The sequence below is a fragment of the Ambystoma mexicanum genome, chromosome 6q (genome assembly GCF_040938575.1).
Source record: "Ambystoma mexicanum isolate Mex_15411 chromosome 6q, UKY_AmexF1_1, whole genome shotgun sequence".
Taxonomy (NCBI): domain Eukaryota; kingdom Metazoa; phylum Chordata; class Amphibia; order Caudata; family Ambystomatidae; genus Ambystoma; species Ambystoma mexicanum.
In genome coordinates this window covers 1,123,496,254-1,123,522,713 of record NC_090937.1, presented here as the reverse complement: position 1 = coordinate 1,123,522,713, position 26,460 = coordinate 1,123,496,254, and the positions used below count along the sequence as shown (strand labels likewise).

General features: G+C 43.1%; 1 protein-coding gene across 4 annotated transcripts in view; it reads right to left on the bottom strand.

The window, feature by feature from the left end:
- Nucleotides 1–26,460, bottom strand: part of CORIN (corin, serine peptidase) — a 1,135,185-nt gene that overhangs the window by 277,769 nt on the left and 830,956 nt on the right. For all 4 annotated transcript variants that reach the window (XM_069631711.1, XM_069631714.1, XM_069631713.1 and 1 more), the window contains one exon: nt 2,184–2,329. In XM_069631711.1, the coding sequence (XP_069487812.1) occupies nt 2,184–2,329 (146 nt within the window). The remainder of the gene's footprint in view (nt 1–2,183; nt 2,330–26,460) is intronic.

Below are 26,460 nucleotides of genomic sequence, written 5' to 3'. Positions count from 1 at the left end.
TATTAAATATCTGTAACGCTTCACTGAGTGGGATAGGGGGAGAAGCCAGCGGATGAGTGACTTCTGAATAGGGAAAACTGTCGAAGATCCTTCTGGAACCAGTAAGGCCACGGTTGATCAAAACAAAAGGGGTGATTGCTGGAAGGTTTAATATTAATTTTAACCTCTGGCATTGCTTTGGGCAACCCCCTAGACCATCGTTCTTCGCCTGCCAAGCCATTACAAATGGGGAAAGACCATATTCAAAAGAATCTCCATGCCCATCTTGCATTTGAGAAATGAGTGTCTGGCTCTCCATAAACAGAGCAAGTGAGCCTGTTCAAAATACCAGCTCTGCTGCTATTGGTTTGAGGTGTAGTCGCAGAATTAAGGCCTGATTTCGGAGGGACCATGTGGCGCTATTAAGAGTAGGATAAATCCTGGCACGGGTTGAAACCAAGAGATTTCAAGAAGAGCTAAGTAAAGGCTGGGCTGGGGATGGAGGGAGAACAATTTACCAGGAGCTACACGATGCAGTGGATGCCTCTCAACCCCGGCTGAGGGAACAACTTTACAATTGATCGCTCTGCTTGAGACGGTTAATGCAGATAATTAAAAACTGAATTAGATCTATCACTAGCTCAATGAGTGGGAAGTAAGATCCAGGAGCTGCCCTTTTGTGAAATGGCTTAAAGAGAAGACACAGTGCTCGCTGAGCAGCAATGGGAGAATAGCCTAAAGGACAGGGTGCTATGCTCAATGGACGCAAGATTGATGCACTGTATTGGATGCAGTTGTGGAAATGCCAACTGGGATTGGTAGATGCATGTTGCTGATGGAGAATTTCACCAAGCACTGTCAAAGACAAGTTCTGGTCCTGTAACAAATGAGTTTGTGATGATGTCTCAAGGATACATTTGATGCTTGCATCCAGGTTGCAACCGCACCACTTAGCCATACTCTGTGATGCAACGACCTATATCTCAAAGTGACTTGGCATAGGAGACATCCTCCTACATCCTAGAGGAATTATGTGTGAGAAATGAGAGGTCTTGAAAAAATGGCAGGACACTGTTCACCCACAATGGGAGACTTGGCTTGAGGAAAAGGAGAGCAATTTAGAAAGATTGACATGCAGTATTATGTATTACCTGAAGCAAGGCAATGGCTTAATCATGTGCCCTCCCTCCCTACTGTGATGCTGGATGTAAATTCTCCACTTCAAGTTCAAACTTGGAAATGGGGGGTGCAGTAATTCCGTTAACACAAAATATGTCATGGTTACGGAATTGCTGCCACTATCGCACCGCCAAACTCAAAATGAGGCCCTTTGTCTTTGGCTACCGTGGCAATTACATAAAAGACTATCACATTGAATTTCTTTTGATGCACTCCATTTTGTTAGACTGGCTCTTTTGTTTTGCTCGGAGGTTAGCAATAGAACTTCTATAGAATAGGAATGGGACTGACACCATGACCAGAACTTTACAAGTCTGATAATATAGTTATCCCTTTATCATTCAGTCTCATTGGAGTATTGGGCTGTTTTTAATTATATGTTATAGCTCAAACCGGTATATGGGCGCATTATTCGCTCAAGAGATATCTAATGGTGCAAGAATAATTGGATTCTTGTTTTGACCCTGTTGTGTCCTGTATACACCCAATGCTGCCAGGAAGTGTCCCAACATGGATGAATAAAAGCCCAAATTGGCATAGTCTGGGCCTCCATTAACTTATGATTCGTAAGGGAAACATTTCAGAAGCAGTACCTGAATTCTTAAAATTGGAAATAGAAAATATGAACTAGCTTTTAAAATGTATATTTTACAACAATGACAAGTTCTTCTGTTCAATGACTCAGCACGTGAGATCCCAAAGTAGTCCTTTTGTGCAGGTGTGTTGCTAGGTCTGGAAAAGATCAGGGGCTAAGCTAACGTCGGGACTGGCGGGACACGGGGCTAGCTAGCATTTTGGTTGTAGCACCTGAGCTTCTATCCGGGGCTACAACCAAAAGACCCGGGGCTATAACCCTCTAACCCCCCCTTGCAACGCCTCTGCCTTTGTGTTCACATCTGCGAGTATAGGTGTCCCACTCATACGCAACCTCACCCCAGCCATTAGACAACATCTTTGACATGATGCCAGCCTGTCCTCGCACATGCTGACCGTGTGCTTAGGAGTTTTATTCTTAAAGGCAGTACCTTCTACGGCCTCATCTGGCATTAGGCACGTTTGGTTGTCCTTATTCTCCTCTGGGAACTGGGTGCAGTCTGTGTCCTCCGGCCACTGCAGCCCCACGATTCCGAGCACGGACTCGCAGCGTTCCTTGGAATGTTCACACAGGGATCTGAGGGGGGAAAAGAACACCATGAGGAGATTTCCTTGGGCAGTTTGCAAGAGGTCGTGCATGAGAGGAAGGGAACCACATTAAATGAGGTGTTTGTGACAGTAAAAGTTCCACAAGCCCACCCAGTGCAAAGCCAAGTGAACTTGAACTAGTCTTCTACATAAGTCTACATACATACGTATCAAATGCCAAGTAAAAGCACAGCTTTTCAGATGTCACCTTGACTAACCAGGTTCTTTGATCTTTCCCAAACATTGTCATATTAGGCTGACCCAAATGTTATGGATCAGATCAAATAACTTCACAGTACTACTGGAATATTTGATTTAACATTAGCAGACTCAGACTGGCCTAGAGGGCAAGAGAGACACGCCCAAAGTGGGTGATAAAAGGGGGACAGTTCTTAGCCCAAAGTTGGCCAGTTTGATGATTCATGAGAAGATACTCTTCACTGGGCAACTGGTAGTTTTGACCATAATTACTGAACAGATATTCTTTAAAAGGCACAATTTGCCCCAAATGTTAACAGAAATCTCACCCTTCCTTACTACACAGTCCATCATAAAAAGAGTGAATTGCCATTTCCGATAGTTTGCCAATTGTCCATTATCTCAGTGAGACTTATATTGAGATTTATATTGAGAGATTTCATTAAGTGGACTCTCAATTCTGGCAAAAGAGATCCATTCCAGACTGGATTTGTAACTGGTATGGGCACCTGTGTAAACCTTCTCACATTAACATCTATAATTGAACATCATCATGTCAAAAAACAACCGCTGGAAATGACGTTCATAGATTTACGAGCAGCATTTGATTCCATTGCGAAAGACTCACTAATTCATAAGTTGATCCAAAAGGAATGTCCCTCGTATATTGTCTCTCTCATAAAAGACCTCCATACCAACAAAAGCATCCAAGTAAGGCTCACAGCGGATGGCAAGTTATCTGTTCCAATAATGACACAGAGGGGTCAAACAAGGTTGCACACTGGCATCAGCGATTTTCAATTTCTTTATATCCGATGTGAGCAATGCTTTTATAAACCTCTTAACTGATCCCCCAAAATTGGCAAACAGGCCCATTCCATTTCTAATGTATGTGGACGATCTAGTCATCATATCCAAGACACCTAAAGGGCCTCAGAGAGCATTGGATGCTGTTGCATTGTATAGCAAGGAAAATCAGCTGGTCATACATCTTGAGAAAACGAAGGTTATGATATGCAACTCAACAAGGAAGCTTTGCCCGATTGTTGGTGCTTGGACCCTTAGAGGCACTAGACTACAAGTAGTTAAAACCTATACCATTTGGGAGTCCAAATAGTGAGTCATGGTGGTGCACAACTATACAGACAAATTCTAGTAGATAAAGTAACAACAGCCATACAACAAACTAAAATCATCCAAGGTAAATACAGCAAATGTACAGCTGCCCCAGCCTTGACGTACTACTATCAAAAAGCAACACCTATTATGTTGTATGCTTCTGAAACTAGACCCACGCTGATAGAAGTTTTGGTCAACCTTAGAAGGCAAATATTGCCGTGGTGTCTCAAATCTTCCTATCTGCTGATACGTCATGAAATTGGTCTCATATCATTACACATGAGATATGCATGGCAAGTGGTGGCTCTTTTTAGAAAGTGCCTATTAGCTATTAAAACCTGCACCGTATTGGGAATCTTGGCAGATTACGTTTATTCATCTACCAACACATTTATCATTAAGTGGCGCAATCATGTCATCCAAGCACTAGCTTTGGTAGATGTAACATTAATGACGCTGCTTCACAATCCGACGCAGGTGAAAACCAGGCTCTTTGCTATGGATTGGATTAAAACCAGAGATAAATGCACAAGCTATTGTGACTTTGATGCAGACGTATTTGCAACCAAAAAACATAGCAATCCAGAGCCATATCTACTCAAGGCACTTTCCCCAGCACATAGAAATGATTTTCTTCGACTAAGGTTAAATTTGTGGCCCACAAGGCAAGTCTTGGCTCGGCGGAAAGTCATCAATGGCTCCCTGAAGTTTTGTCGCTTTTGTCGGGAAGAAAATAAAGAAGAAACATTGAGGCAGCTTTTGACCAAATGTGGGGCTGTAATAAACCAACGTATGAAACACTTTAAACAAATAGTGGAGCTTTACAGAGTTTCAACCTCCGAAATTTTTTGGAAAATTATTCTTCCCGGTATCTCCTGAACGGTGAGAATGAGAGCCATAGCACTTTTACACGATCTAAAACTCTACGAAATCAATCCCAGTATGACAAAGGACGCATAGTCATTGTGTATGATAAATGGTTCACCAATTCTTTAGGCCTTTGTCTATAAACACATACTCTACTATCAAGACGAAAATTGGCATTTTACACTGTCATATTTTAATTAGGAATTGTTAATCTTGAGTTTGTTGTGTCTGTATCATTGTTATATTTCAATGACTGTCTAATAGCTGGTGTTGATTAGTTTAAAACTTTCTGAAATGTATTATCCAACTCTAATGTTTTGTTTTAAACTTTGTGCCAAATTCTATTGTTATGCTTACAAGCAATTTTTGAAAAATATATTTTGTAAAGTTGATTTATATCAGCAATATCAATAAATAAAAAATGGTCTCAGTGTGACATGACCACAACGGCCACAGACCTTTCAACTGATTCAATGAGCTTTTGGTATCAAGCTACCAACGGTGGGCAACACTGACAGTTGGGGCCTCAGAAGCCAGATTTAGCAGGGTGCGCCGAGCGTAAGGAGCGAAGGTGAAGGCCTAATTCTACACTTCCTCCCCTTTCCCTCTTCCCATTACTGTTGCCTGATCCTCTCTCTTCCCTTCCATGCCCAGCTCCATAGCCCTTTAAATAACCTGCCCTGCTGTCGGTCTCCGTTTTCACCCCACTCCCCTCTCTGTTTCTTTTGAACTTTCCCCCTCTGTTGTCATTCCCTCCCTGACTGTGTCCTTCGCCTCCCTCCCCTCCTGTATCCTAGCCCTCTCACACACCACACTATCCTTTCTTCTTGTGCCTTCTTGCCTCTCTCAATGTTCTTCTGTGCCGGTTCAATGTCCATATCATCTCTGTCCGATTCCCCGCCCCGTTTATCTTCTCCACCCTACTTTGCTTCCCCATTGTGCCCCTCCCAGCAGCCTTCCCTGGGGTTACGAGATTCATCATAGAGTGCTTAAACCCCATGCATGCTGTAGTCTGCACGGCACATGAGATAAGCACCCTATCGATCATTCGCCAGTGTGTTTCTATCGAGAACCACATGTTTAAGAAAATCAAATCGCAAGCAAGTGGTGTCATTATTACCCAGGTTAATATTACCGATTTTACTAGTGGTCATTTTATCAACCTTGGATGTAAGAAACGACGTGGCAACCCTACCAACAACTCTGACGTGAGCACCCAATTGAGTGAGGTACCTCAATTATTATAGCTCCCCCTTTTCAAGACCAAGACCCCTTTGTGGAATGTTTGTTTATTAGTTTGGGCTGTTAGGTGGTGCTTGTGCCACCTATAAGCCACAACGATTGCATTAAAGTACAGGTAGGGAGAAATGGCATATTATTAGGAGGGACACACTGTGTGTAGGTGTTTGGTTATGTGCCCATCTATTGACCGTCCCTGTCCATGCTAATCATCCCTGTAGCCATTCCCACCGAGTTCCTGCCCTTCCCCGCTCAAAACACCTCCTCATGGGAACTTTTTGAACGTGCTTTAATCAAGCCTTACCATCTAAATTTGCACTCAAAGTGCCTTCTACTGTTTTATCAAAGATGCATTCTGCAAGTTAATTACTTCATTGAAGTTGTAACCTCGCTACTCGTGTAATAAAAATGTCTCAGCAAGGTCTGCCTTCAGCCACTCGATTTATAAGTACCCTGCATTTCCTTCACTGAAGTCCTATTAAAAACCAGCATTGGCAAAGCCCACCGTTTTGGCTTGTGTATAAGTATTAGGCATTTGCTAGGCACCGCTATTAGATGCCCAAGTACTAGCAACATTTTGCACCTGCTACCATCAATGGCCAATTAATGCTACTATGGCAGTGCCTGGCAGGTGCCTTGCCATGTCTACTCAAAAGCCCAACCTGTTGGCATTGCCAATGCCTTATTGTGGCTGTGGCACCCATCTATTTGGCTTGGCTCGTATCTTCAGAAACACCCAATTTCTGCCAATCCGGCAAGTACCATATGCTAGGAATTTGTTTCTTTGGTATCGACTACACAATGACATTTTGGGATACAATACACAAGCTTTGTGAACGTATCAGGAGTACAAGTACAATTAACCATTTATCATGCATGCAACCATACCCAGCGCGTAGCATGCTCCAAAGCAAGACCGTCCCAGGATATTGATGATTAGATGTTGTGAGAGAGTGCACAGTAGGACCTATGTGGGACAGCACCGCCACATTCCCCTTTGAAGTGTGCAGTAGGGAGAGCCATCACTATCAACCAGAACACAAGCATGCATGGAAGAGCGCAAACACAGAGAGCAATGAATTCCCGGATTCGGTGTCCCATAATGCTGTTCGTGTGCCACCCTTTGCATATGTCACTCTCACAAATGGGTTCATTGTAAGTGGCATGTACATGGCACAGAGGACTTGCGGGTCTGTGGCCCTCAAAGTGTAATTTTGGTCGTGTAGTGGTAGGGGTATAATTAAGGTGGTCTTGGATTTCCGTGCCTTTTAACACCCTATCACTAAAGGAGCGGTAATGCCAGTCCCCATACGTGTGCATGGTGGCAGCCATTCAAATGAATGCTCAATGAAAGCACTCCATGCTTAAGCAGAGGAAGGCAATAGTACATGTCCGACTGACGCAGACAACCGAGAGGAAATCCCTGACCCCTCCAACAACTGACAGCTTCGGGTTACCAAGGATTTCGATGTGGTAGAGGAAGTTAAGCTGGGGATTGAACCTAAAGTCTACACACCAGACTGGGGCACACTTTGTAGACCTCTTCAGGATTGGGAGACTCTTTCCATCATGAAATCATATTCCATAAACACAATGAGACAAGTGTGTAGTCAGGCAGGAGAGGACCAACGTCAGGAGTCTCTCATTGCAGAGCGTTTTGCGACGAGTGGTGACGTCTTTAGGGGCTCATTACAAGTATGGTTGTGTGGGGAAAAAAAGTGGCGGTAATGGAATTACTGCCACGTTTCCCACTCTGCCATGCTACAAGTTTGGCCCTGGCATGGGGGATTTACTTCCAACTTGATGCTGGAAGTAAAGCCTGCCATTTTCCGCTGAAAAAGCGGCAAAATGGGTGGAATAACTGCTGCCGTAATTAGACAGCAGTAATTCTGTCGAAATTCCCATTTGAGTCCTATGGACTCCAAATTAATGGCGACTAACATTGCTACCACCTCTTCTAATACTGAAGTAAATATGCCGGGAACAAGTGGCGGTACAGTAATTCCGTTGGGTGGTATGCAGGTGACTTTACTGCCAGAATACCGCCCAACTCGTAATGAGGCCCTTTGACTTACCTAGCAATACAATCTAGTATGATGTCAGACCAGAGGCATACCCCCTCTTGGTATTTGGGCAGAGCTGTACAGCAGTGTGCCGGGTGTCAGCTGCAAGTAGCATGGAAAGGGTCTTGGACAAGTGTCACGTAATTCTGTCCTTTAACCAATGCAGTTTTCTGCCTGTTATGGCAGCAAAGGAGAAGATTTGTTTGCCACAGAGGTACAGGGAAAAGAAGATTTCAGAAATGTGCCACGGTCAATTGCTGTTCCTTAACTGCCTGGCCACCCTGTGCTCCATGTGACACAAGCTTACAGGATTTCCCCCCCCCCCCTTGCAAACCCCCCAATGGTCCAGCTGCTTCATGGGCACCACCCGACTCCAATAGAAGAGAATTATTTACAAAGTCACTCATCTTGGTATTCAACAAATATGGGCTTAAGCTGAGGACTGAGTGTAAATTGAACACAGTCTGTTGGATGCACTGCGAGCAGCTCATTTTGCTCCTGGCGCAACGGCAACAAAATAGGTAAAAGCCCCGCACAAGGCGTTTATGCATTTCGTTACGTTACAACTCATTTTAATTTATTTTTATGGTGGAGAGGAGGGGTGGATTGTAAATTACAATTCGCCTCCCCCTTCCTCTCCACCATAGAAATACTCTATGCATTTATGACAGTATGGATGTTCATGTTGGTGCAAATGTTGATTCCTATGGAGTCCTCTTGCATTTTACACCAGCAAAAAGCAGGACAACACAACAGGTATCCATTGTGAATGCCGCCTGACATGCATACATTTTGCATAGCTGTGTGAAAAACGGGGGGGCATACAAGCTTCTATGCCACCATTTCACACTCCTTTTGCACTGGCCATGCAAATGAGGAAAATTAGGTGGTGGGACCGGTTTACTCAAAAGTGTAAATGTAACAGGTCCCGGTTGTGTAATTACATAGAATTCCAATATGAGCTCCCGAATGTTTTTTCACCCGTCCACTGGCCACACCTCCTCCAACTTGGCCAGAAGATCTCTCAGGCTTGGTCTGGAGAAAAACCCCAGCAAAGTCCTAAACAAAGCATGAGCTGTCTGCTGCTGCAGCAGGCGGTTGCCAGCCTCTGAAGTGCTCATAAAATTACCATGTGATGTAACATCGAGCTGGCTCCCTGCCCACCTACCCGGCCACCCGCCTCTTGGCCATGCCTCCTCCATTGGGGCTGGAAGATCTCTTAGCCTATGTCTGGAGATATGCCCCAGCAAAGTCCTCAACAAAGCTTGAGTTGTCGTTACCATTTTCTCTCACCCCCAACGTTTATCCTTCATTGCTTCCTTTTCATACTCTTCTTTGTAATATTTATTTTTCTACAGCAACGTTTTCTTCTGATTTTGAAGCATGGTGACATTCCTTTCCTTAAGGTACCATCTCTTGATCTTTTTTCCAATCTATTTTTTGTCTGATTTCTCTTCTTCCGTTTCATTCTAAAATTGTTTAGTGTTGTTTATGATTAAATTACTACTGATCTTGATCATCACTATCTTTGAACTCTTCACTAATCTGAGTTTGTCCTTTTTGCTCCACTGAATCAGCTTCACCTTATGTTGCTAATTCTATGCTTTCTGCACAGCATTCTTCAAGTCTTTCAACACCTTTAATCACACTATTCTTTCTTACACTCTTTCCTCCTTAGGATTTTCTAGGTCTGTACCTCAATGGATATGTTTCTATCGTTCTAATAAAAGCTACTCCCTTTTTGGGTCTGGTCAGTTCTCCTATGCCTTTCCTTTCCTGTATGGGGTTCCTCAAGGATCTGTCCTACGTCCCCTTCTTTTTTCTCTTTATTCAAATCCTCTTTCTGTCGTCATCTTTTATTTAATCTTTCATATCACTTTTACTCAGATAACTGGCACATCCTTTTCTGATTTCTTCTACTTATGACTCTCTTCATTCTTCTCTTTATGCCTGCCTCAAAGCTAGTCAGTCCTGGATGACTGCTCACTAGCTACAGTTTAATTCCTCCAACATTGATGTTCTATGTTTACCTGTGACTTCTATTCCACCTTCTATTTCCCCTTCATTCGATTAATGTCCTCCTTTTTGACTCCCTTTTTCTGTTTCGGCCAACAATCTTAGCATCATTTTGACCACACACCCACCTTTTCGTCATCTAATGTTGCTCAGTAAAGTGTTATTCAGTTCTATATTGTACGTAAAAGCAGATTGTTCTGTCCTTTCATGCTACTAAGCTTCCTGTGTCCTCATTGGTCTTTTCTCGTCTTGATTATTATTATGTGCTTATTGGCTTCCTGCCTTTCAACTGGCTCTTTTTGCCTCTATTTATAATTCTGCTGTTCATCTTATTTGCTGCCTTTCTCCCAGAGACTCCATCTCGGTTTCCCCTGCTTTTCTCTCTATTGGCTTCTCTTTCACACTTTACTTTTTTATTTCCTTGGTGTTGTTTTCAAATGTATTCTTGGCCTTTCCTCACCTTAACTTTCCTCTCTTACTTCACTCTATAGACCTACTCGTCTTCTCTGATCCCAATCACCTTTTCTTTTCGTGGTTCCTAAGGGTTCATTTGCTCAGTTCCACTTTTGTTCCTGCTTTCTCCTTTCTCACGAGCATTGGAACCAAGTATCCCTCTTGATTCAATCTTTCATTTTTTTCCTAAAATTTGTTCTCGATTTAATGAACATTTTGCTGCCCTCATCTCTGTGTAGTACTTTCTTATTTTTAATGACTGTAATTAGTGTATACAGTCCTTTGGTGAAAGCGCGTTATAAGCAAAATAAATAGAAATACATGGCTTGTGAAGTGAGGGGTTACAGTACCTGTGGGCTAATTGGGTGCGTCGTCAACTCATATCTACACTATTTCATCTCCAAACCATCTTTGATACTCATCGTACTTGTAGATAGTCTTTTGAGACTCTGTTTACTTTCACCACTTGGTGGCTTCTTGACAATGAACAGGGTGGAGAGCACCCTCCTCTTCACTGGCCCTGACCACAGATGCACTAAAAGTGTGAGGAGAGTGTGGCATTGGTGTACTTTCAAGCACATAGAAATTCAGAAGTCTGCCACCCTATGTGCCCACGGTGCTCACAGGGTAGAGCGGGGCATGGTGCACTTCAGACCGGTTGGGACAGGGGTTCGAACTTGGTGGAGCCTCACCAACTGGGTGACACCTCAATCAACTGTGTTCAAGGGTTAAACCCACACCGCCATTTTTACTTTTCATGCGTTCAGTAAATCCATAATTGTACACCTGTGCTATTTGGTATTCATGTATTGTGTTTGTTTTGATATATGCAATTAGTTTTTGCACACACTAATTTGTGGGTGCAGGAAAGAAGCAGCATTAATAATTGCTTGTAAATATGCACATTGTTTAGTGTTCTTTACTTTTTATTTATTCTGTTTATCTATCCCCACCTGCTGTCCCAGCACATATTCAATGCATGGGGTATATTCATATGTACTACATACAACACAAACAGAAACAATCTACTGTTCTTGATCAGCCCCCAGTCCTGCACCCTCTTGAAAAGCATTGTTCAGCTCATGGAGCCCTCCCCTTCCCACCTTCTCTCTCCCAGCAGTTCACACCTGACTTTAACTGGGTCTCACGTGTAAAGGTGCAAGGTGCAACCACCTTGCAGGAGGCTAGAGGTGAGGTTACGGTCTCCATATGAGTGGTGAACTCTTACCCCACAGCCAGCATGGGGTTCTGGAATGGTCGCCCATTGTCGGATCTGTCTCACTGGGGTATGCCATGTGCACCAAGCAATTCTTCTAGAACAGGAATAACAGTCCTCCTCCAAGGACGGAATGAAGTTGGCTTCAGGCTATCTGGAGAATGTATCATGGATAACCACGAAGTACGTGTTCTGAAGAATGATTCTGAAGGTGGTGATGCTTAAGACTTGCCAAATCACTGTGCTTCTCATTGGTGATTCAACTGGAGGCGGTAGTGGCGGATGCCTGATACTAGGAAACTAGCAACTGACTAATCTCCTAGTTCACCTCCACCTCCGCTTCTGGGTTAGGGGGCCAGATCTTTCCTCTCAGGCCTTTTGCTCGCCCCTTGGTGTCCACTGTGCGCTAAGTAAACAACCTAAGAGATCAGTTCTGGAGGGATGACCAGAGGGGAGTTCTTTATCAGCATGCACTCATCCAGCACTGAAAGCTCTGACCTCACCCAGCAGAGGAAGATAAGGATTGGACCTCCAGCGGCTGTAACTACCATTGATGAATGCATTTGCTGATCAACTAAATAACCTGGTGGCATGCCGCAGACACTGATAGCCTGGCCCTAGGGTGACAATCTTCCGGACCCTTGCTCGCATATCCATGCGCAGTAACTCATCTGAGTAGGCATCCAGACCCCAACCTGAGCCAGTGGGGACATCGAATTACATGGCAGGTAATCCACCAGGTTGTCTAAACCTGCACGACACAGAAGAGTGATGAGACTATCCTGAAGTTGGAGAAGCCAATTTTTTAGGTATAGCGGAAGTCGTGGCGCTGTGCTTTGCATGATGAGGACAATGGGCTTGTGGTTGGTTACCATACTGATGGGATGGTTGAAGATGTACAGGTGAAAGCGGCAACAACCCCAAACAATGCCAGTAGCTCTCGCTCTATCTGCTGTGTGAGGGTGAGAGCTCCGCTGGCATGTGCTATCAGCCTTCAAACATCTGCTTTGTCCACCTGCACCAAGACATCTAAGCCAATGGAACTAGAATTCACAAGTATTTTGGACGATTTCAAAGGATGAAAAAAACACCATTGTGGTGTAGGCGAGCAGTCCCTCTTTAATGTTGATAAATGCCATGTTTTCCTCTGAGCCCATGACACAGGGATTATCCTTCTTAGTAGAAACTCTCAGCGGTTCAGTGAGAGAGACCAGGTCTTGGAAAAATTGCCTGCCAAAGCTCACCATCCTGAGGAAGCTCCTCACCTTGTGCAAGGACTTGCGGAAAGCCTCCTTGAGTCCGACAACTTTTCTGGCTTCGGTATACAGGGTTGCCTCCTTAAAAACGCAGCTGAAGAATGCCACCTGTTTCTGTAGGAACTTATATATTTGCTTGTTCCGAATCAGACCATTGAGATGGCAAACGACTACGGGAAGCCTGCTGCCACGCTTCTTCTCGGTTGGCATTTATTAGGACATCATCAGTTATATTCAGGACGCCAAAAGTCCCCGCCAAGCACACCACGTACAGTGTGTTGGAAGACCTCAGCTGCTTGCAAGACCCCAAAGTGGAGTCACCTGTACCTGAAGAGCCCCTAATGAGACAGAAACATTGTAATCAACCTTTAGTCTTCGTGCAACGAGACCCGATGGTATCCAGTGTAAAGGGTGAGAGTGGATAAGAAAGTGGCTCCCTGCAAGTCTGCGACAAGGTCATCTAGAGTGGGAGTCAAGTGTCGCTCCTTCCTAATAGCCTGGCATCAGGCTCTTTGGGCTTCACTGCCATGATTATTGGGGACACGCATATTGTGGGTACTGTCATGCTGTTGATGATTCCTTGGGGGCTCCAACATTCATAGCTCTCTCTCTCTGCCTTCATGTTGGCAGGTATTCTCTGGGCCTCACATCCATCGATTGTACGGTCAGGTCTATGTGAAATCTGACTTCATGGCTCCTGAGGAAGCCTATGCCTTTGAACAAGTCTTGAAACTCATGTATCAGAGACACAACCTTATCTTGGTATATGCTGAACGTGATGTGTATAAGACCCAGGTTTTCATCTGTACTCCCACCTAGCAGTGTGTCCTTGGAGTCCAGTGTCACATACATTGTTGTTAGTGTGGAGTCCCTGTCAAGGGACAACCTGGTGTAGAAAGCTTCATCCAAGTGGCGTGGGTGAATTCCTCTGCACATGTAAATGCACACCATGGTGTGTGCAAGTTTTGTTTGTGTTGCGAGTCGTAAGAACTGGTGGGGGGCATAACATCATTGATGCTCCAATTCCTGTTAGAACGGGACCAGCTCTGATTGTACTGTTACAATGCATTGTGGTTGACGCTGCTTGCTTTTTTTGTTCCTGACACAGAACAGAGATGAAGAAGATTTCCTCTGCGTCCTATTCATCACCATGGACATCCTCCTTTGTGGGGGACTTCTCTGCGAGTGCTGCTACCCTCATGCAAACCACTTGTGCTGGGTTTCTCTGCTTTCCAGGTTTGGAAGACCATGATGCTCAGTAGACCTTTGCCAAGTGGCTAGACATTGCACAAAGACCACATATCTGACCAGCGAGTGGGGCAGGGAGCCCCTGCCTGTGTCACACACGTTGGCATCCTGATGACTGACTTGTTCTTGGTGGCTTGCTGTGAGAACAGGCAGCACCTGCTGTGCTGCCTTTTTGCCCCAGCTATTTCCTGATGGCATGATCCTCCTCCACCAGTATGGACTTGAAAGCTAGCTACATATGCGTCGCTCTGGCTGTGGCTAGCATGTGGGACCGGCCATGCTCAAGCTTTCCCTCCATGTCCTCAGGATATGCTGGCAAAGTTTGCTGGACGAGCGCCAACTGTGCCCATATTTCATCTTCCTTGCCATTGAGTGCCATGGCCACTTGTGTCAGACGTGCATGGAAGACTTAGCATTTCCTGGGGACCCTGACTCGCATGGTATAGTTCAAACCTCTCGTAGTCTGCTTTGATGAGAGTGTGAAGTACTCCTTTAGATCCTTCTTTGTAATGGCATAGTAGCCATCACTCATATGTTAAGTCATACATTTATTATTTAATTGTCCCCCCTAGCTAGGAAAAGCAATATAGACTTCTTGATGGCAAAGTCCGTTTTCCTACTGGCCACAAAAAACACATCCAGCCGTTCTGTCAATAGCTTGCACCGTGGGCCTTTGGTTGTTGGATACCCATCACATCAATCTCCACCAACAGGGGGCCCTGGAACGTTGCCGGAGACCACTGAGCTTGGGATCTGGATGGTTGGCTGGGAGGGACGCACAACTGTTTGCCCTGCCCCTGGAGGAGGAGGAGGAGACTGCATCATCTATGTCCTGCCCGTCACTGCCCAGGAGGATAGCGTCACAGCCCATACTAGGCGTACTGAGGTCCCCTGATCTGAAATGTTAGAGGGCATTCAGGAAATATGGGGTCATGATGGGAGCATTGGAAAATGAATGGGAAGGAAATGGGCTGTGGTAAATTCATTAGTCTTATTGAACCGCAATACAGTGATCATCCCTCTGGGGTTTCCCGCTGCACGGATATTAGCATGAATTTGGAAGTCTCCGCAGGGCGCAGCTCACATTTTGATGAAGTGGTGATGTACGACCCATGCTCACTTTATTTGCCTTTCCCACCAACCCGCTGCAAGGGGAGCCGCAAAGATGCTGGCTGCAGCGGTGTCCATTGTGGTACAAGTATAATAATAAAAACACTGGCAACACGTGCACCTTTTACAAACACACACAGACATTCCCCAGGATGTAACACCAGCTCCACATTACCCAGTCCTCGCCAAGGCCAGCACTATAAAATGGCAAGAGCAGACCTAGTGTTTGGCTGCAGGCCACAGCGCCTTCCGCGAGGCCCAATCTACAATGGGAACCAATCCATCAAAGACCTTTCCATGAAGGTCGTGACTTTCTTGGAAGTGATATAGTTGGGCGACATGTGGATTTTGTTCTTTTTCCATCTTGGTTCTATCCTTTACGAGAAGGTAATGTTCCATATTCTTAATTTTAGATCTAAAAATAATATTAAAAAGCACATTTTCCAAATGAAAAATCAAACATAAAACCTGCTAGCTAAGCTTGGCAGGTTAATAGGTAAATATAGGTGCTGGGGCATGATAGGTGCAGAGGCCATGGAAGGAGAACACTCTCCCTTATTCTTTACAAATCTGCAGCAAGTGGAGAGATGCTGTCAAGTGCAGCAGGGGGTGGTCCTGCGCGGATGCTGCAGCAGTCTCGCACACTTCATTCAGGACAAAAGGGAACACATTGGCCATCAGACTGTAAAGCGACATTAGAGGGGCTTACGGGTCTGTCCCCAGAGGCTTCCATCTTTTTGGTGAACCAGACCTTAAGCTGAGGATTGGAGCCTGAATAAAGTCTTTCTCAAGACCTCTGGGTTCATGCAAATATGGAAAAGAAAAGCAACTTTCCACAACCAAAACGAAAGGATGACACTTCTGAAAGACTGTCTTTAACTTGTGACACTTCACAAGCCCACAATCCCAAACAGTAAGGTAGCTCAGCGGGTTAAGAGCTTACATCAGAGTTATACGTCCAACCATCAGCCGAAGATTTTAATCCTAGTTGGGCTAACTCAATGCTCCAAAATGAAGTGCTGGCTATAAACGCGGTCTTAGCATTACTATTCAGGTGCACTGATCACTAGTAAAGTAATCAAGTCAAAAATGGGGAAAGCTGCCCCCGTGCAAGTTCAAATCCTGGAAGGGCCGAGCCCGCCCCTCCTCCTAAGGTTGATAAGATGAGTATCAAAGGATTGGGTCATTACAGTGCTTAGAAGTGGGAGTGATCTGGTGTGAAGCACTATATACAGATATTTTATTTTAACAATTATTATATTGTGAAGCGATGCAATGAGTATTTACCTTTTTATTTTGAATTTAGTATCCACTTTAAGTACGATAGGAGATGAAATAATTTGCCACAGAGCACAATGTAGCTCCTATTTTGAAACTATCTGTATTTGGTGTCTGGGCTGTATTCAAGCAAGGCCTCATTAAGAGGTTGGGGGTGCAGTAAAAGAAGTGAAGGTTACAGGATTGCATCCACTTTTACCAAGCGCCAAATGCAGTTGCAGCGCTGTAACTCAATAAAATCCACCTTATATTACCACATTATTATTATTATGGTATGTATAGAGGGAGGGCCTCGCTTCGCGAAGCAACAGAGTGCTTTACAGAGGTAAGAACAGAACAGATATACAGAAGCGCAGAGGAGACGGGCAGGTGGCACCTAGCAAATCAGGTGGCAAGAGGGCCTAGGTGTTGAGGAGGAGAGGCTCCTTGAAGAGGTGGCTCTTGAGTTATTTTCTGAATTGTAGGAGCATGGGGGTAATATCGCGGGTAATCTCGCGTTTCCCCGATGAATTCGTATGCAACTCCCAAATGTTGAAAATCAGAAGGGTCACCAGGAGTCTGATTTATGCGGACCCTTCAAGTTACCACGTGCTTGCCACATGCAGCAACAGTTATTTCTCTTAATCAGGTCCCAAGTCTAGCTCCAGTAGGAAAAACAATGCAGAGCGCAGCAGCCAATAGCACTCTGATGTCTCCAGTGGAGCCAAGGCCACAGTTTGTAGTGTCACCTTTGTCGCCACTGGTGAAAGAATTGTAAACTGTAAATTGTAAACTGAGCCACAACAGATCATATGGTCTCTTGCCCCCTAAAAAAACCTGCCCATAGGTCAGCAGGCTAATTCCATTTAAAGAAAGAGGCACAATTTGGGATTATTTTGTCTATGCCAGTCCCAGGATAGTTTGGTCTATTTCAAAGGGATTCTTGATATGTTACTATTGTCATGGGTTTGACCCATGTTGAATCAATAGACTGGGTAGATGTGGGGATGAGCTGTCGCCGCCCATTATTCTATCCCAGAACAAACTAAATCAATAGACTGGGTGGATGTGGGGATGAGCTATCGCCGCCCACATTCACAGAACTGCGCAGTTGGCACGAGACCACTCCAAAGATACAACCTTCTTGTGGGGAATTCATTTTCTTAATCCCAAAAATGGTTGCATTACCAGTACTCACCACTATCAGAAAGCCGGCATTTTAAAACCAGCAGACTTTTGTGTAAAACTTGACAAATGAAACAAAACCAGACCAAGGAAAGACTTGCTAAGAGGTGGATACAATGTAAAACTATATTCTGAAATGACTTGAAGGAAGTAATTATTTAATGTATATGTAAAAATTGTAAGTGATTTAAACTGGGAACAAAAAGTGACATTTAGCTGAAACCTGGCTTAATGAAACTGAATTCTGCCTGACAACTACCCATGTGTTTACAACAAAGCAAAGTCCTGGTGTATCTAAGGTTGGCCCGTATGGGGTGTGAATAAATTAAAGTTATTCATCCGGTCCCAAAACCTTTATATCTAGTATAATTCATAGATATTGCATGCAGTCAGAAATTAAAGTCATTCCTTCAAAATGAGACATAAACATTATGGAAATTGCAAATTAAAAGCTTTATATCAAAGAAACAGAAAATGATGTACAAAAGTAAGGTCTAACATGTAACAGCATGTAAAAACAATGGTTTAAATGGTACATACACGAATTAGGTGTAGAATCATTAAAAAATTGAGAATACGTAATGAAAAAACTTTTTTAACATAAGTTAGTTAACAGTCACAGTTGGTTGACAAATGAACTCTTAACAAGTGAAAGTATGAAATTGAAGAAAATGAAATAAAAAAACAGTAATATTCATCGTAAGCTGTAACCTTATTGAAGAAAACACGTGCCCCTTGTTGTGGGGCAATTGTGAAGAGACAAATAAGTTAATTATTTTTCGTATCCCAAAATCGAAAATTATTATTTATTGGGATTGGGTCTGCCTACGCATCAGGGGGACAAAGTAAAGGAGACAATGCAAAAAACGGGAGAGAGCTAATGGGTAAGGTGTCCTTGTCCTTTGGTTAATTGTTTCAGAAAGGAAGGGATCCTAAATGTTGCACTGTAATGTGATGAACCTTGTGTCCCCTCTGGTTAGCACTGCGTTTCGGCGGTACAGACTCCAAAGAATAATGATCTTCGTATCTGAAAAGAATACTCCGCCTTCATCAGGGCAATAAGTAGCAGGACCCTGTATAGGGTAAACAGGAAAGGTCAAATCCAGATGGCATTCATGCAGAGTGAGGGTGAGCAAAGTCGTCCCTGAATGTCTGTCCTCGCTGACATCGGCAACACAATTGCGGGCTGAAGCTATAAATTAGAGGCAAGTAATTGGTTGTCAAAGCAACCGAACTGAGCGTCAAGCCTCGACGTGGAGGGAAAAGTTCCCACAGGAAGTAGGATGTCCAATAGAAAGCGCCGATCACAGTGAGTGACGGCTGCGTCCGGCCAATGGTATGGTCAGAGGCCGGGGGAGTGTCAAAGGGCGGAGCCACAGTGGGTTGTCAAATATGCTCTTATGCCAAGAAACGAGTGATTGTTGGTGTGTTCCAGTTGTCTGCAGTCCCCGCGGGAGCCCAGAAAGGATTCTGTCCCGTGTTCGAGGACCAAAAATGGAGCCGGCTGTTGGACGCGTGAGTTGATACTGGATCAACAGCTGTGTTCCCAGGCCTGGCTGCCAGGCCTGGCTGCATCCTGAGGTCACATGGCCCTGTTGATTAGATTAGGGGTGGAGCAGCTGGGGACTACAAGGAGTTGAACAAAGGCCTGTCCTGCACTCAGGCAAATGTTATATTGGGGGGCCGTAAAGTGGCTTCCTCTTAGGGGAAACTGGGAGGGGCAGTGCCTCTGCTAGCAGCTGAGCTTGGGGGAAGTGGATAAACCAGTTATTTCACCCTGTGATGTGGGAAGCCACACCCCTTTTTGACCAGGGCATAATTTTAAAAAGATAGATAACTCAAAGTGCGGACTTGTCAGAATTATATAAGTAATATCATTATTTTTGTGATTTTTCTGTGAACATTTTGAGATGCGTTAGGACCCTATGGTGTATTCTGGGGGGTTGCTAGCGGAAAATAGGGTCTCACTCCAAATGTCTGCATGTTAAAAATCTGACACTTCATCAATTAATGTCCATACTCCTTGCGCACATGTGTGTAAATTTGGGTAAATGTCCAATATTGCAAAACCAGTTAAAAAGAGCAAAATGTTGTCATTTTTGAATGCAAGCCCCCAGGAAGATCAGAGGCGGACAAGCATGGACCATAAGGAATATATAATGTGCACATGTAAATTCAACAAATTGTATATCTGGGAAGGATGTATTTGAATCAAATATAGATTTGTGGGCAAACTGACCAGGAGAGGATCCTCTGACCCATAAAACCTACAGCATCACTGACTCACATTTCCTTCCCCCAATCATGGGAGAGGGGATAATTGGGCCAGTGACAAGTAGAGAGGGGCAGGCTTAGCTAGGCCCAGGCACACACCCATTTTCAAAAGACATAAAAAGAGCCACTGGAAGCTAGAGAGGAGATTCAAATCCAGTTGCTGCGGAGCGTTTTGCCGGACCACACAACATCCAGAAGATACCAGTTCCAGACTGACTCCAGCTACATACTCCAGAACCTAGAACTTATACTTTAGAACCTAAATCAGAGGCCTAAAACCATAAGTTGAGTTCTCTGTAGCAGGCCTCAAATCATTGCAAGCTACTCACAGCCGGGCGAGCTGCTTGAATCCCTTGCCAAGAACTTTTGCCAGGACCAGTGCAGAGATCCAGGTGCCGTGCAGAGACCGCTGTGAGCAGAACCAGTGACCCAGATCACTGTGAAGTGCCGAGACCAGAATCGGAGTCCAGTCCAAAACCTGACCAGATCCGTGACGAGGCCTATTTCAAATTTATATTGCGAGTACCTAGCTGAACTGTGCAGAACCAATCTCTTAGTTAAAATAATCTAATCCAAACTATTTTAACCTAAGTAGAACAGCCTCCTAGAAATCGTGTCATCTGTCATTTGTAAAGCTGCACAACTGTCACCTGTCAATTCTGAAGCTGCAAGCTGTCACCTGTCATTTTGAGTTTACTTTAAATCCGAAAAACTACCTTTATTTAATCTCTGGAACCGTTTGGGCTAGGAACGTAATTTAACTTTCCTCTGAAAGCTTAGAATCTCAGCTTTCCAACGAATCTAGAACCGACTTGCTACTCCTTATACTTTTGCCGTAATCACGATTCACGCACTCGCATATTTTGCCACGATTTGCGATTTGGCCTGATTTCTTTACCTGTAAAAAGATAGCAGCTTTTTGCTTTCCTCTGCTAAAAATTTGTTTGCTTCTTAATAACCATCCCTGAATCATTGCTAAAGTGAGCCTGAGCTCATCCCAAGTATCTCTCACTCACCCTGAACCTCCTAAAGGGAATTAAAAGCATTTTCAGCATATTTCTCACTTCATTGCCACCACATTCAAAGCACTTGGGCCTGTGTTTTAAAACTCATACCGGTTTTCTCTAAGCTTGCTGGGGTGGGAATTGAATTTCGTATTGTATTTGATTGCATTCCTGAGAACTGTGTGTGTGTTACTTCCATCTCCTTCCATTTCTTACATTGCATAGGGGAGGGGTGTGAATTGCCAGAGAAAAAGTGATTATCTTATCTTTTGCTAAAATCATATCAAGTATTTCTGTACTGCATTTTATTCCTCATTGCTTTTCCCTTGAAATCATAAAAGTATTTTTGCTACTTTATCCATCCTATACTAACTCCTCATTGATTATAAAGAAGTGTGCTAGTGTCAGATTATCCATTGTATAGGTATGCTGCTAGAAGCATCGTTGGGTGCGGACGCCCAAGTACAGTTCATCAAAAAAAACTGTGCCTACCACCTCCGTCTAATAAAAGCCATCAGACCTTTCATATCCGAGGAAAATTGTGCGACCATAGCAAGAGCCACCATCTTATCGCGCCTTGACTATGGCAACGCTCTAGTCCTGGGTGCCTCCAAGCAATGCCTACAAAGCTACCAAATTGTACAGAACAACGCGGTAAGAATTGTCAAGCTCAAAACTAAAACAGAACATATCAGCAACTCCAGAAGGGAGCTTCATTGGCTGAAAATCAAAGATAGGGTGCATTTCAAAACCTTAACCATCGTTCACAGATGCATCTACGGAAAGGCACCAACCTACTTAAAAACTAGGATCAAACCATACGTTCCTAATAGAACACTGAGATCATCCCAACTTGTTAAAATTGCTACGTCACCTCACAAACTCAAAAGTGGCTTAGGTAGAGCCTTTCCAACCCTTGCAGCCAACCTTTGGAACAACCTACCAGACCACCTTAGACTGGAAACCACCTACTCGCGTTTTTGCAAACAGGTAAAAACCCATATCTTCAAATAAACGGCCATCACGGCATATACCTCAGTTAGCTTAATTCTATGTGACTGTCCCGTCTGCTCTGTCTAATCACTATCTGTTCCGTCCATTCTCGTGTCCTTGTTTCTGCGCCCCGAGGCTCGCGAGCTACCGGCGCAATATAAATATTAAATAAATAAAATAAAAATTGTTGATTAACATTATATTTATAAGGGCGACATCGATTATTAATTTATTACAAAAGCGTGGTATCTATATTTTGTTTTATTTCTCAAATAAACCTTTTAAACTTGCAAAACAGAACTACTTCTTGGCTCAGTGGGATCAGGGGGATTCTAAGAGAGGGGTGTTATATAGGGGTAGTCATCCAGAACTCATGAACTGGACATAAATATATATCAATAAGGGTTTCCATTCAGTATCCCAGACTAGGCATTGACTTAGCTGTAGTGTTGAATTGAATCCTCTTACACTATAGAAGCCATAGGCTTCTCCAAATAGGACCTCCTATGTGTGTATCAGTGTGCCAGCTGGTTCTAGGTCATTTGGTCGAAAATAAATGGTCGACAGGACAATTGGTCGACACCAAAAGGTCGACAGGTCAACTGGTCGAATTTGTTTTTGGGTGTTTTTTCACAATTTCTTTTTTTTGGGGGGGGGGGGGGTCCCCCCAATCCCTTTTTTTTGTTGCTAAAAACCCCTTTTTTCCCTAAATGAAAACCTAAAAAATATATATATAAATTAAAAAAAAATTCGACCATTTGACCTGTCGACCAAATTGTGTCGACCAATTGTCCTGTCGACCATTTGTCTGTCGACCATTTGACCAGACACCGTGCCAGCTGGGTGAACACAAGTTCTCATGGCACAGTAACTTCCATTTCTGATAACAAGCTTTGTAAGCAGCAACCGCTCTGCTGAAGTCACACAAAAACCTGCTTTTAGTAAGCGAGAGCTGGTGTTCCCTATCCCTTCTTATTAACCTGGTGCAAAAGGTACACCAGCCCTTAGCATGGTTCGTCATTTGAGACATTTCTTCCAAGCTCGACAAAAGCCTGATCCCTGAAGCTCGAGGCAGGAAAATATGCTCTTTGTCATTGAGGGAAGGACCAGTCCAGTGCCAGGATTTCTAATTTTCAGCAACAGAGTCTGACCTCTGGAGCCTGTGAAAACACTGATGAGGAACCAAAAATATAAAGTCCTTAAGCAAGTAGCGGTATTGTTCTTAGCCAGGTATCCTGTGCAGTTAAAAAGAATAAACGAATCTAAACATTATTTAAAAAGAACAAGACTCATTGTCGGCTACTATATATAACTGCCAATCTGATCTTTGTTTCCCGAGAACTTATTATCGCCTGCTGATCACTTTTGAACTCTCCTCATCTCGGTTTCTGGAAGCTCACAGCATTCTTCTGAAAGATTTAAAACTACATTTTGTCATCCAGATCTGCAGCAATTATCTACCTGTGCTCTACTTGAGAGTATTCAATCTACTGTTCATCTAATATCATGTTGTCTTTTAATGTTGACACTATTGTTAAATATCTCATTCAGCTATTCTATCATCTTTGGTTATGTTATGTTCATTATCTTCTTACCCAAAGAGAAACCTCTTAATCCTTTGTTATCTGGTTCAATAAGGCTCAATAGAACACTTCTTTTAGGCTAAGCGTAAATTGCTTAAAAAATAGATCCCCTGTAAATGTGGTATATATCATCTATTTTTATTTTATTTAGGGACGCTAAAGCTAATTAATACAACACCCTCATTACCACTGACGCCTCTTCTCGTTGGCATCTTTTTTCTATAAAGAAGTTGTTAGTTCCTCCTTCAGTTAATCCATCGGTTACCTCTTGTATTAATTTTAATGAGTTTGCTACTTAATTTATAACTAAAGTAGAAGATATTAGATCTTCCTTTCATCATTGTCCTGTCTTGAGTGCTGGGCAAAAATCTCTGATGCATCCTCAAGCTGTTTTTTTCTGTTTGCATTTTTCAACTATATCTGAATGTGATGCTACTTAAATAATTTCTCGGACATGTCTCATGGTAGCTCCCTCTGATACTTTGCTGGTTATCTTGGATTAAGATCATTTTACCTTCTCTGTCATGCTTTTTGGCCTCTTTAAAGTTTCACTTTAATCGGGTTGCTTTTAAAAAGGATGCCATCATATTTCTTTTGAACAAAGCTAATTTTAATTATTGTAATCCCTCTAACTTTTGCCCTATTTCTCTTCCTCCTCATTTCACAAAAGCCTTGGAAAATATAGCTTTTCTACAACTCTCCTCTTATCTTAATGCTCATTTCCTTTGTCTTCCCTTTCAATTATTTTTGCTTATTATTCAGCGTAAGAGCTTGTATGCATTGATTCTGCTAGTTCGTAGTGCAGCATTTGATACTGTGGATCATCCTACTACAACCTTTGTTGTCCTTCTTGTCCTGGGGGTTACAGCTCATTCCTTAACTGGTTTTCATCCTCTCTCCAAAATCACACGTTTGTTGTTTTCTTTTCTCGAAAGGTTCTAGGTCTTTGACCAATTCACTTCATATTGGGGTTCCCCAAGGCTCAGTTCCCTATTTTTCACTTTACACACTCTATCCTTAGCCTCAATAGTTATGGATTCTAGGTTTCAGGCACACCATTATACTGATGCCACTTACATGTTCTTCTCTTTTCCTGCCTTTACTGATGCTCTTCATCAATGGCTGTCTTCCTGTCTATCTACTATCAGCATCTGGAAAGCTTTTTATTCTCATCTGAATCCAGAGAACACTGAAATTCTGCTCTTTGCTGCTTCTTCCATGAATTATTCTCCGCTATCCATCTCTTTTGCTCTCTTGCACCTGCCTGTTTCTATGAGTGCCCGATATTTGGGCTGTATCTTCAATGCTAATCTTTCATTTGAAGAACAAATTTTATTTGTTGTTCGGGTCGGTCGTTTTCAATTCTTTGATATTTGTAAAATTTGCCATTTACTTTCCGTTTCTTCTGCCAAATTACTCTTCCAAAAATTGGTTATTTTTCACCTCAATTACTGTTCTCTCTATATTGGTTTGCCTAATTATGCTTTTCTGCGATTTACTTCTACATTGCACTCTGCCTTTCGTGTTCTTTTCTGCTTTACGATTTTCTACCAGGTTCTCTCCATACTTGCATCAGCTCTGTTGGCTTCCTATTCCATCTTGATTTCAGGTTCAATTCTTATGCATCACACTTACATGCATTTGTGATCTAACACCTGGCTATCTATGATCTTGCTAACTTGTCTCAGCTGAGTAGGTATCGCTACTCATCTTCTGAGTTTGTTCTCAATGACTTCCATGTGCTTCTTATGGTTTTCATTCTTTTCAACTTCTTGCTCAACATTTCTGGAGTGCTCTCCCACTTGATATTTGTTCCTACCTTACTCTGACTTTGTTAAAGCAAAATTAAAAGGGCATTTATTAGATGATACACAGTTTTCTTGATACCACAGGATTGACCTGTTCTTAACCAATCTTTTCTTGTTTTTGAGTTGGTTTTATTTTTGATGATTTATTCATTAGTGTACTCTTTTTTTTGTACTGATGTATTAACTTTTATGCAGCACTTTGGATGAAGGTACTATATAATTCAATGTAAATAAACAAAAAAATGAAAAAAACTCTCCTCAAAAGTAATCTGCATGATTGACATGTGCAATCTCTGCCTAGGTGGAGCTGCATGTGCTGTAAGAGGTGGTATAGAACATTTTCCTCCGATACTCCCTCCCCACTTCTACCAGACCAGTCACATCCACACAGGGAGTGGATGTGACTAGGGACATCAAAACAGAAGTACTCAAAAACGACGACGCTCACAGTAGACACAAAGATGAAATGAGTACAAAACATAGTCAAGGATTACTTTCGTAAGTTATTTTCCATACCTTAAAGGGCACCATAAGAGGCAAGTTTTGTATGCTGCTTTTCCTGAGAAAACACCATGGGCCTCATTCTGAATTTGGCAGTAATTTAGTGTTAATTCTGCTGAATTACCACCAAAATCGGTTACTGTTTCCGCCACTTGGTCCCATGGTTTTACCATGAGATTACAAGTGGTGGTAGGATGGTGTTAGTCCCCTTTGTTGTAGTCCATATGACCCCATGGGGTTTGTGGCAGAATTAGCACTAATTTTGCTGCAGAAATTCTGCCGATTTTTGGCTTTAATCCTGCACTTCAAGGTCAAAAATCTGAATTTGGCCCCATGTCCCTGTTACATGCCCCCTTAGATGCGCCACTGCCAAACCTCATTTGCCCAACAAAGGGCAAATATGCATAAATAAATTCAAACATCTAACACCTTAGACAAGGTGTATTCTTTCCTATGGTATGCTGATGATAACACCAGGTCTCCAGATAGGAACTTAGATGAGTAAAAAGGTTGTTATTATTCCTGATTGGTATACTTTTAGGCAAGTAAAAATATATTTTCCTTAAGAAAATTGAGATTTCTTGTAATCCAAACAGTGTTGGTAGGTAGCAGTTCCCACAAATGAAAAGAACATATATATTATGATATAGGCGTTCTTCACATCAGGCAGCGTTAAAGCTGAGGTCATCTTTGTGAAAGGTGCTGCCCAGGCCACTGGTCTGACATTGCA